This window comes from Artibeus jamaicensis, unplaced genomic scaffold (assembly GCF_021234435.1).
Source record: "Artibeus jamaicensis isolate MK-2021 breed Jamaican fruit bat unplaced genomic scaffold, CSHL_Jam_final contig_685, whole genome shotgun sequence".
NCBI lineage: Eukaryota > Metazoa > Chordata > Mammalia > Chiroptera > Phyllostomidae > Artibeus > Artibeus jamaicensis.
In genome coordinates, this window is record NW_026521924.1 from 8,275,403 (window position 1) to 8,287,599 (window position 12,197).

The 12,197-nt window shown below is 37.9% G+C and overlaps 1 protein-coding gene across 7 annotated transcripts in view; it reads right to left on the reverse strand.

Annotated features, from left to right (window-relative positions):
* PLCB1 (phospholipase C beta 1) overlaps positions 1-12,197 on the reverse strand; it is a 670,267-nt gene that overhangs the window by 225,360 nt on the left and 432,710 nt on the right. For all 7 annotated transcript variants that reach the window (XR_008392621.1, XR_008392622.1, XM_053671063.1 and 4 more), the window contains exons 5-7: positions 4,935-5,014; positions 3,075-3,128; positions 1,682-1,757 (exon numbers count right to left, since the gene is read on the reverse strand). Coding sequence is in view for 5 of the 7 variants with exons in the window: in XM_053671063.1 (XP_053527038.1) it covers positions 1,682-1,757; positions 3,075-3,128; positions 4,935-5,014 (210 nt within the window). In the remaining 2 variants the exon portion in view is untranslated. The remainder of the gene's footprint in view (positions 1-1,681; positions 1,758-3,074; positions 3,129-4,934; positions 5,015-12,197) is intronic.

A 12,197-nucleotide genomic window follows, 5' to 3' on the forward strand; every position in this document is an offset into this window, starting at 1 on the left:
GTTGACTCCCTATTCAGTTTTATTTTTTATTCTTTCTTTCCCTTCACTAGATTTATAATGACAAAATTTTTGATCATTGTATTTCACAAGTGTTATCCAATAAAGGTAAAACCAGGAGCAATTACAGAGGAAAAAAATTCTTTGTTCATCTCTCTGAATTAATCTCTCATACTTTCTTTCTATGCGTAAATGCAATATTTTTTTAGTTACTCAAACTGGTCAATTCTTTCCAGCCTCAGGGCTTTGCACACATTGCTTTTTCCTGGAGTGAGCTTCCCTTACTTTCAATGGCATTCCTTTTGCTCATAGAATCCCCCCCAAGGTACAGGTGTAAGTCAAGGCATCTGACTAGCACCCCCAGACTCTGTGGTCCTTAGATCCTGGGACTTTATTGTTCACTACCATATTCTCAGTACTCGAGGGGACACAGTAAGAGTTCAAGAAAACATTTCTTGAGTTAATGGCAGCACCTCAACAGTTAGATCTATGGTACTCCAAAGCATCTAAGGAAAGAGCAATAATAAGCAAGTCTGATAATTTTATTTTGCTCACTAAAGTGTGGGGTCAAGTGTTTTGGGAGCTTTTCCACAGCTCCACCCTATGGTTTGCAGCATCATCCTTTTTCACTTACAGCAGGAAAGTGGTGGTGGGAAGGCACTCTTGCTTCTTCTCCTTTCTTGTTACCTCCCACAGTTGTTATTAAACTTTATTCACAACAAGAATTGACTGGTGAATCTCATAATGGCACTCACACTTTCCCATGATTCAGTCACAAGTTTAAGAATGGCTCCTCAACTTCCGTCAGCTGGACTGAACATTGTCAGTGTGTTTCAAGAGGTTCAGGGGTTCTCCCTACAGTGTAAGTGTTATCTTTGGGAAAGTGCTTACTTGTTGCTTAGACACCAGGGCAAAAATAATTTGTAATAGTTCTGCATACAGTGTGAGAAAAAGGCTTCATGCAATAGATTCATTTCTTCCAGAAACAATGATAACAAATCAATTTAGAGCCAGGAGTGTAGAAATGCATTGAAACGAAGGCAAAGCACTTTGGTTCAGGTGGTAAACATGTATCAAGTGCCTTGAATATGTTGGGCATAAAAAAAAAAAGCACATATCACATGCTTGTCCTTTCATCTAGTTCTCCACCCCATGATCAAAGCAGGCTGTCTCCAAACTGTTTGGATCCTGCATCCCTCTCAGCAAGAACTTTTTGAGCACAGCCCTACAGAGTATGTACATATATTCCTTTATAAACATGTACTGCTATACTAATTGCTTATTAACTTAGAATTCTTAAAATAAAAAGTTTAAAAAGAATGAGAAAAGATGAAATTTATATTTCAAATATCTTCCTAACCATAATCCATAATGATTAGCTAATATCTCAAGGGACACCAAGAAAAGATTTATTATTGAGAAGTGTAAATTCTTGATAATGTTAATAGTTTTGGGGCAATATATTTTTATATTAGACAAGAGTCTTTCTGGATTAAAATACTGGGATAAGAGAACTGTAAGAAAATATGATTACAGTGACCCTATATATTGTAAATACTAACAAATATGCCCTTTGTTTTTCTTAATTAAAAACATATTTGAGTAGCATTGGGGCAAATCATATTTTAGTACAATTCCGTAAAGTTATTTAGTAGTGGGAATTTTAGAAAGGCAACATGCTTACCCTTGAAGATGGAAGACTACAAGCCTCTAAAGCAGTCTCAACTCGTTTCCGATCTGCTGAAAACATACGGTATATGCTGCAAAGCGAAAGCACAACATAAGAGAAGTGTTAGGAAAGAGCACTTGCAGGTGATGTCAACAAAGACATTCCATTGAATCAAACCTCTTCGTCACTCATCTTCAGGGCAATAAAAGCTCCCCATTGCTCCAGGCATCCGTACATGTGTTCTGAAAGACTGATGCTTGTGCTTTTTATAATCAAAGTGTCTAATATAAAATCAATATTTTCAGACGATGGTGATGACTCAATTAAAAACACATCACACTAAACAGTCTCTAAAATTGAGCATTAAAATAAATATCCTTGCCAACTCTGTCCCCTTGCTGCTACGCATTGCTCTAAATGTGTATGTTGTTAATATTACTAATAATAATTAATTATTTAACTTTTATATTAACAGGAGTCCACTGGTAGCTAGGAAGTCAAAGGTTAAAGGTATTTGGCTGAATATGATCTAAAGATGTGCTTTCTTTGGCCGATAATTTGGCTTTTAAAAATATATGGTAACTTAAGTACTGGGCCATTTAATACAATAATTTGGATTTATCAATTCTGTTGAAACAGTAGAAAATGTAGTGTCTGGAACCTACTAGTCCCATAGGAAATATGGTGGAGTTGAGTTGTCATTGTTCTTTTCTTTTCTTTTCTTATTTATTTAAGATTTTATTTATTTATCTTTAGAGGGGAAGGGAAGGAGAGAGGAAGAGAAATATCAATGTATGGTTGCGTCTCGTGCGTCCCCTGCCGGGAACTGGCCTGTAACCCAGGCATGTGCCCTGACTGGGAATAGAACTGCAATCCTTTGGTTCGCAGGCCCCCGCTCAATCCACTGAGCTACACCAGCCAGGGCGTCACTATTCTTTTAGCTGGGACTTCACTCTTCATTTTCTTCCTGATCCTGGCCCATGTCATCTTTTGTTTTCCCTGCCTGGCTTCGGTTGATATTTGAGTTTGCACCCCTGCTTTCAAGTTTATCAAGGTAGTGTCATCTTGGTGTAAAGAGACACCACGGCTACCCAATTTCCATTTCTAGAATAGTTCTTAATCTCAGGTGATCTTTTGGGTTATCAGCAAGATTCCCCCACTCCCTCCACACCCTTCTCGCTTTAGTGTTTCTTGAAAATGATGCCGCAGAGAAGGGGAGGCCCAGGAAACCCTCTCGGAGGAAGCCAGCTGCACTGATGTAAACTCGGAGTGTGCGGGAGGGCGGGAGGCGCTGCACTTCCATTCTCCCACTTGGGCCAGCGGAGAAACAGAACAGAGGCACGGCATGGATTCAACTCAGTCTCCGAGAAGAAGAACACGAAAGATGGGAGATGCTTCTGCAGCTTACTTTTTGAGAGGAATGCGCCCTTCTGGAGTGACTTGCAGCTTAAGTTTAGTGTAGCTGTGGGAGAAGCAGAAAAATAATGTTTCATTTTTTAAATGCTAATATAATACATTGGAAAAGGGCTCCGGCACATGTACAGTCTGCTGGATTTTTACGGAATGCCCAAATCTCTACAGTTGGTCCTCAGAGCAAGAAATAGAGCAGTATCACACCAGCAGCCACCCAGGAGCTGCTCTCTCACCGTCTTCTAGAATCTGTTCTCCAAAAGAGAACAGCAATCCTGACTTTAAATAACAAAGATTATTTTAGCCTGTTTTTGCACTGTATATAAATGGAATCACATTCTTTTATGTCTGGCTTCTTTCACTCAATGTTATGTTTTTGGGATCCATCTGTTTTTTTGTTTTTGTTTTTTTGTTTTTTTTGCTTATAGTTATATACTCACAATAACATTCCATTGTGTGAATAAAGCTGTATTTATCTCTTCAACTGCTGCTGGACATGTGGATAGAGAGAAGCAGCAGAATTTTCAGGCTCCGCTGATGGGTGGGTGACTTTGGACCACCACTTTAAGGAACTGCACATGGTATGACACAGCAGTATCATATCTAGTTGTACATACAACAGAAATGCTCATAACATGTTCATTAAAAGACATGTTCTATAATGCCCATGGCAGCTATTCATAGGGAAACACTTATCTGGAATGGACATTTGTAATAGATAATAAATGATTAGCCAAAGAGGCGTTTTACCAGCTATAACACGCTATGTTTCAGATAAAACATTTATCTCTGTGTTGCCTTCTACTAACATTGCCTGGCACAGCAGATGTTCAAGAAATGTCTGTTGGGTAAGGATGGTAAGATCAAAGATGGTGAAAGAAAAGGTAAAGAAAAGGGAGAGGAGGAGGCATGTATGAAAGGTCAAAAGTCAAGGTGACAACTAAGGAGATGACATGAGATGATAAGAAAGCATTTCAGTGAAGACTTGTGAGGTACTGACTCAAACTAAAAGGAATTCATAGAAGAGTAAGAGAGAAGTGTGGGCTGAAGTCTTAGGTCTGAAATGATGGGTACGGTCTACAGAAGAAAAAGGAAGAGAGAAAGATATTAAATAAAATAGAGGACCACCTAGAAATATTTCCACTTCGGTTTTTAATTCACGGCTGCCCATCTCTTGGATATCCATAGCTTACAAAGTGAGCACACCAATTCACTGTGACTCATCGGGCAGAAATTATTGTCTTCCTCAGTCAAATAATTTTTAGAAAGACTATTGTAATTCCATAATGATTGGGTAATTCTGATTTGCTTTTCTTTCTCTTTTTTCCCTGCTCTTTCCTTTCTTTTTTGTCACTGACACTTGCTGTGTCTGTCTACAAGGACCAGAATCAGGACATCGGCCGACTGATTCGATTTAAGAGAAGTAATCGTAGCATCTATCAGAGATCTAAGAATCTGGAGAGATGAATACCATGTGTTGCTAATTTTCTTCCTCAGATTAATAATTGATATGACACAGGCAGTTGTAGAAGCAGAGGACTATCTGAAATTAAAAAATTTTTTGGACCTGAGCATAGATGACAGGATTTGGAAGTGTCTCCTCATTGTGTGCCAAAGGCATTGATATTCAGAGGAGCTCAAGGTAACATGGGTGTGCAATTCAAAGAAAAGAGCGATCTTTCTTGGAAGTCTTCCAATGTCAAACCCTGGAGAAATCAGTTCCCTAACAAATCCCAAAGGGAAATATATGTTTATCAACATGAGGAGCCAGGACAGCCTAAACAAAAGGCTCACAAAGGAGAAAGGAAACTGACTCAGAAGAAGCAACACCCTTAGCAATAAAATTAGAGCTACTTACGCTTTTTCCAGAAATGCATCCCTGGACATGTTCTGGGCCAGCAGGTTTGTTGCCAAACTGAAAACCTCATTTGTCCATTCCTGGAAAATGTAAGTCACACTTGTATTAGCTTAAATACTGTACAGTCATTAGACACATGTTTAACTAGGCTACCAGGAAGACAAATTAGTTCAATTTGTATGCCTAAGGGGTTTTTTTTTGTAAAAATGACATAATTAAATTCAAATCCCTGAGTAACCACTCCTTTCCTAAGAAAATGTTCTTTACACATAAACAATATTTTCCTGCTTTTTAACAATCCTTAGTGATAGGAAACTGGTATGTTGCCTTTCAACATCTGAACACTTCTTCCTAGTTTTCTTGTACTATGAATAGATAAAGAGTTCTAGAAAAGTTTAAAATATAGTCAGATATATTTCAACACACCTGTAAATGTAATTGTCCCACTTTACTACTCAAGCCAAAGCAGCTAAACTGGGGATCTTTAAATGTTAATTACAGTTCTAGAAGTTCTCTAAACCAGTTGCAGTCACATCATTCAGTATCCAGTTCTTTGCCTCGCCTAATTCTGTCGGTCCTTCACTTCTTCCTAATCTTAGTCCCTACCTCACACCATTCACCAGGGATCTCACCCTGTTTTTAAGAAAATGGAAAAGAGCAAATCTACAAATAAAGGTGAAGTGCTATTCTGGAAGACAATTTTGAACATACAATTAACATTTTAGTACAAAAAAGAAAATTCTCTAAGAGGTGATATAACAGCTAAGTAATCTAATTATCCAGTGTTATTGCTGACTTGGCTTTCTCCTCAATGAAATCATGTTTTCTAGTTCAACATTTTTCTACCTAATTTTGTTATTTTTACTCTTATTTCTTGGTCTTCTGTTTTCTGTCTCCTAACTTAAGGCAGAGATAATACACCATCGTGTAATACAGTAACATTTGAGGCAGGACTTGAGGAAAGGGGGCATAGAGCAATGAGAAAGAGAACAGGACATTCTAAGCAGAGAAAATTGGGGGACAAAAACAGAAGTCAGCACACAAGGCAGGACTTGGAATGAATGGTAAGTAGTCTAATATAAATTGAAAAAGAATGGGGAGTTACAATAACAACAACAAAGAAGTTAAATAGGGGCCAGAGTATAAACAGCATTGAATGTCTATTCTGGTATCTAAAAATGATTTAGCAAGACAATAGAATATCACCAAAAGGCTTTTACTTTTTATTGTGTCAGGTGAAGGCACTACGGCCTAGACTGTGTGGTAGGGAGATTATAGGGCAAAGATGGATTTGCGGTTGTGAAACCACACAGGGAGAACTCAGTTCGGAAATTGTACTAGTCCAGATGAGACTTTGAACTCTATCTGTACACTGCTGGTGGAGGACTTGAAAAAGACAGTGCAGAATAATATGAGTGAAGCCAAATAATTGACCACCAAACTTGATGTACACACAGAGAATCACAGAAATAACTTTTTAACAGCTGTAAAATAAAATTTCCTCAAATCAGATCTTAAGCTGAGAGTACTAATTACTGATGCTGATTTTAAAAATATGATTCTGGTTTAATATTTTCTAGCCTAAGGATCAAGCTTTAGACATTTCTATGTCCACAGCAACTTCATGCATTGGTAAAAGTATTTACAATTGGGGGCAATGTAGCATTTTGTATGCTTACTGGGGGCCAACTCCACACCAGAAATAGGTGCAGCGAAGGAATTAGAAAGAGTTGGGGAGATTTAGCTGGTCCTGACCTTTTGGTTGAAAACTAAGGCCTGTATTATTCCCAATCCAACAGAAATACAGGGTAGGGCAAAAGTAGGTTTATAGATGCGAGTACATGAAACAAAGAGTGTATTCTTATGTTATTATTTATTTATTTATTATTGTATTTTCCATACAACCAACCCCTATAAGTGAACTACATTTAATTTTCTAGTACCCACATTTAAAAAGGTAAAAAGAAACAGAGGAAACTGATTTTAATAATATATTTTATTTAACTCAACATTTAAAATATTAATATTATTATTAATCATGTAATAATATACTTTACATCCTTTTTATGTGCTAAGTCTTTGAAATGAGGTGTGCATCTTACACTTATGGCTCATCTCAGTTTGCACTGGCAACCTTTCAAGTGCTCAATATAGCCACACGTGTGGCTGGTGGCCGTGGCTGCCACATTGGTCAGCACGGGTCTTCTAGATCCCTGGCCCTTTCCATGAATCCTTTACAAAGCTCAGAGTAGGAGAACATCATCCTTTTATTTTTTAATTTATTTATATATTTTTTACATTATCCTTTTCTTCGCTGCACAGCCACAGTCGGTTCATTAATAAAGTAAAGCATAATTTATTTTCATCACATTCTCAGAATGTGACCATCTAAATTTTCGAGTATGGAATTCCTTGAATCCACTGGCCTCCTGCAACCTTTTGAGATACACAAAAGATCTAATTCAAGCTGAGCCAAAGACTTATGGAAAAAAGAAGTGACCAAGAGAACTTTATTTATTTTTAATTTTTATTTGTTTGTTTATTTCTTATTTGTTGTTGTTGTTTCACTTATTTATGCATTCATCAGTTAATTCTGATATATGTCCTGACTAGGAATCAAACCCTCAACCTTGGCATATTGGGATGATGCTATAATCAAAGAAGTTACATAGCCAAGGTTGTGATCTTTAGAAATAACCCAATTCTTGGTTTGGTACTGGTCCCTAACTACTTCACATTGAGCTAAAACAATGTGTCTAATTTTGGATTCCCTAAAAGCAGACCCTGAGACAAGAAGTTATGAGTATTAGGTATATTACAAAGTGCTCTCTGAAACATAATAGGAAAGTGAGCAGAGCTGGCATAGGAAGAAGGCAGAAGGGTGAGATACCAAGCAAAGTCAGGCAAATGCTAAGTTTGGCTTAATTTGTTCCTGTGTGAACAAAACCCCAAAGTTGAGTTTTCTGATCAGGGGCAAGGGACCTGAACTATGGCATTCCTGTGCCTCTTAATCTTAGTTAAGGCTGCTGGGTGGGGAGAACCCCAGGCACTTCCTACTCTCCATGATAGCAGGCAAAGGGGGTCCCAGCATCCAGAGGAAGCTGCACACGGACACAGGTACTGGTTGCTGGGAGTAAAAGCCCACCAAGGTGATGTGTTTGAGAATGGCAAAGAAATAAGGAGGGATATGGGCAGAGCATTTCTAGAACCTGCTACGACAAGGTAACATATTTCAAGATTTTGGGGTACCAGTAGTAGCTATATTATGTAAACAAGAGATGTTCAACCAAAGGCACGAGGATATTGGCTCACATACATAGGTTCTAGAGCAGTGCTTCTCAAATTTTCATGTGCATACAGATTACCAGGGGTCTGGTAGAAATGTAAGTGCTGACACAGGACATCTGGGGAGGGGACAGAGAATCTCTATTTCCTACAAGCTCCCAAGTGAGGTCTAGCTGGACCATACAACAGAGGAGCAAAATTCCAGAGTCAACTTGCAGCACTGACCCAAAGTTTGTTAGAAATGTAGGACTTAAGGCTCCACACCAGATCTTCTGACTTAAAATGCAGAAAATACCTGCATTTTTTCATGAAACTTTAATATATTTATGCCAATTAAAGTATGAGCACACTGCTGGGCCAGCAACAACATTTTGAATATCAGGGTGTTCCAGGAAGCATTTATTCTCATCTCTGTCCACTCAGTTTCCAAGCAAATAAAGAAATTACTCTGGTTATTAGTTTTAGAAAAATCAAAGGCCCGTAAGGCTGTATTAAGAACAACATGACTAAGGAGACAAGGCCAGAGCAGCTTAAAGGAGCCTCTGTCCATCATGAGATTATGACATGCTTTCCGAGGGCCAGACAGATCCGATCCTGGCACTACCGTCAGTCCCGAGCTGGGCCCTAGTTAGTTTGGCTTTAGAAAGACAGCTTTTTATTTAATCTGGAGGATTTATTTTCTACTTTCAGAGACAAAGTTCTGATGATTGCCACTAAGCTTGGTTCAGCCCCCACTATTTAAACCCTGAAGCTCCTTAAGTGACATTTTCTGCCTTGTGATCAATCTCTTCTCATAAAAAGAATAACAGAGACATGAACTAATGAAAATGGATATAAAGATCACCTCCTGTGGAGGTTCACCTGGAGTTTAAATGTGCATGTTTGAATATTACTTCTGCGAGATTATTTCTGCAATTCCCTTCCCCCAGGTTCCAGTGCAGTTAACATGTCAGTCTCTTCACCATTAGAGAGATCGAGTTGTCCTACCATGTCACAGAGTTTATTTCTAAAGCTATTTAAGTCACACTTAGCACAGGATTTATATGTTTGTTTAATACTACCAACAATTATTTCACAACTCTCAATCACTCTCACAGGTATTGTTTGAGCACTTACTATGCACTAAGCTAAGTTCTTTGCATCTAATATCATAATTCTTACAACTATTCTCAAGGCGGTAGGTACTGCTTTTAGCCTCATTTTATACCTACAATTCAGTTTCATAGCTTTTATAAAACTTATGTCCTCAGAGCTAATGAAAGTCACAGTTTGGGATTAGATTGCTTGTTTCATGGGCGCCAATACTTATACTCATAGATACTGTGCTTTCAGTCATTTTGTCATAAAGAATTTTAGGGTTGCTAATACAGATACTCAACAAGATAAGAAGAGAAGTAAATCCACCTAGCTGTTTTCTGTATAAAACACCAATTTAGCACCTATTGTAGGCTAGACACTATTTTAAGCATTTTTCAAACAATTAACTTATTTAATTCTCACAACAACCCTATGAGATATATTCTATTTTTACCATCCCATTTTACAAATGGTGAAGGAATGTCAGGAGAGATGATAAGATGGAGAGAGAAGGGAGGTTAGTCATAAAATGCAGGTCAGAAGTCTTGAACTTTGATAGAGATAGGTCATACATTCAACGTAAACTTGCTTGTAAAGAGAGATTCAGTCATAGCATGATTCACATTTCCCCTAGATCCAAATACCCATGCAGCAGTTCAACAGAATTCCTAGTGCTCACAACAATAGTTTCTCCACTGGCAATTCACAGCCCTTAACTTTTTGTCCTAAGTTGTAACTGCGAAGGGTGTACTGACAAAGACAGGGTCCTCCGGAAGAAATATCATCATTCTTTCCGGTATTTCTGTTCCCCATTGTCCTGGTCCACATTATCTTGAGTATTTTAGAGTATTGACTTTACCTTTCCTTTCTCAACTTTACATGTATTTGGCACACATAAAAATACATAGAACAGTGTGACAAACACAGATCTAAATTTAACAAATGCCAACATTTTGCCATATTTGTTTTAATATATAAAACATATATGTCCTTAGGATATTACAGTGCAGAATAATTGTATGTTATGCTTCTCCCTGACTCCATTCTTCTCCTTCTGCCCAGAGGCAAGCTCATTTTGGACGGTAGATACTAATACCATCTATTTTATTATGAGAAGGGTATAGGTCAGGGTTCAGCAAACTAAGGCCTGAAGGCTAAATGCAGCCTGCTGCCTGCTTTTGAAAATGAAGTTTTACTGGTGCACAGCCACACTTGTTCATTCATACGTGGTCGCTGGCTGCCTTCATGCAACAATAGCAGAATTGAGTATGAGTAGTTGCAACATAAACTCCAAATGTGCAAAATATTTACTATCAGGTCCTTCACAGAAAGTTTGCCACTCCTTGGTATGGGACCATTCATGTTTAAAATACTACATAAGTCATATCATACTGTATGTACCCTTTGACTAATGGATATCCGCAGCCAACATTATGTTCTTGCTTCTGTATGTAGATGTATTTAATTTATTTTAACTACTATATTATTCTACTGTAGGAATGTACAATTTATGAGCCCATATTTTTATGGATGAACATTCATTGTTTTTTCCTTCAAAATTGTTTGTTTGCACAAACATACTTCCTGTTACGTTAGGGCACATCTAAGAGATTCACTAGGGGGGATATCCTGATGAATTCTTAGAATCCATGCATCTTCCTAGTACCAGATGCTGCTACTTGCTCACTGAAGTGGCAAGGACACTGTGTTTTCCTATTGGCAGTGAGCTTTTATTTTCCCATGCTCTCAACAACTATTATCAGATCTTCAAAAGACTTTGCAAACCCGACTGATGCAGTGTGGCCCTTGCACAGGTCTTGATTGGCATCTCTGGTTTATCAGCATAGTGGAGCATTGTTTTATATATGTTAGGGCTATTCTACTTTCTTTTCTGCAAATTTTCTGTTCGCATTCTTACCCCATTTTTATTTTAGTCTATTCGTACCATTGTCATTAAAAAGGGGAGGGTTTTTGTTTGCTTGTTTGAGGTTGGAGCTCAAACACAGGTCAGTGGTGGGCATCAATCTTATTGGTAGAAAAGCGCCATGCAAAGGTTGCATGTTGCAAATGGCACCCATGGTGTCATGGCACTGAGGAGTCCAGATCATGGCCTGACTGCAGCCAAACACCTGGAATTACAAAGAAAAGGCAGAGTATAACCTCTGCTCTCAAAAACATGTATTCATTCAAAAGATTCTTTGGGAAAACAAAAACATTCCCAAAGGAATACTGAATCTCTCTCTCTCCCTCTCTCTCTCTCTATATACAAACATATATATATACATATATATACACATATATAATGTGTGTAAATTATTATACTATAGAATTATGTAAATAATTATGAGTTAGTGGTTACCCAAATGAAGTAAAAAGAGTAGCAAATGATCAACTAAGAGCAGGTTATTTCCAAAAATGCCTATTGGGAAGCCTCAGTTTACTGTATTTAATTAATTTTTAGCAGGTTCCTGGAGTATTTAAGAATTTACAAGCTATTTTAATAATTGTAAGACATATGCAGGTCCTAGCAATTTTAATCATTTTCTATTTATTTTTTAATTTATTGGCAAACCTCTACTCCAATAATGGTGTCATTCCCATTACCTCTGGTCCTATGCGGGTAGCAGTTTGGGATTTGGATGAGAACACTGTGTGGCTCATTCAGAGTTGCAGAGCCCGGCTGAGCACATTCTCTCACCTGCTGGCATGCATCGGAATTGGTCTTGTTGAGCATTTGTCTTCATGGCACAGTGAAGCATTTTTTCATGTGAAAGATGGTACATGAGCCATAAAGATTTTCATTAAAATCAGAAAGGAGAAAGAAGCCACTGCATTTATGATACTCTATAGAGGATTTAGAATTTTCGTAAAATTGCTGGTACAGTTTCTCTGTATTAGGTG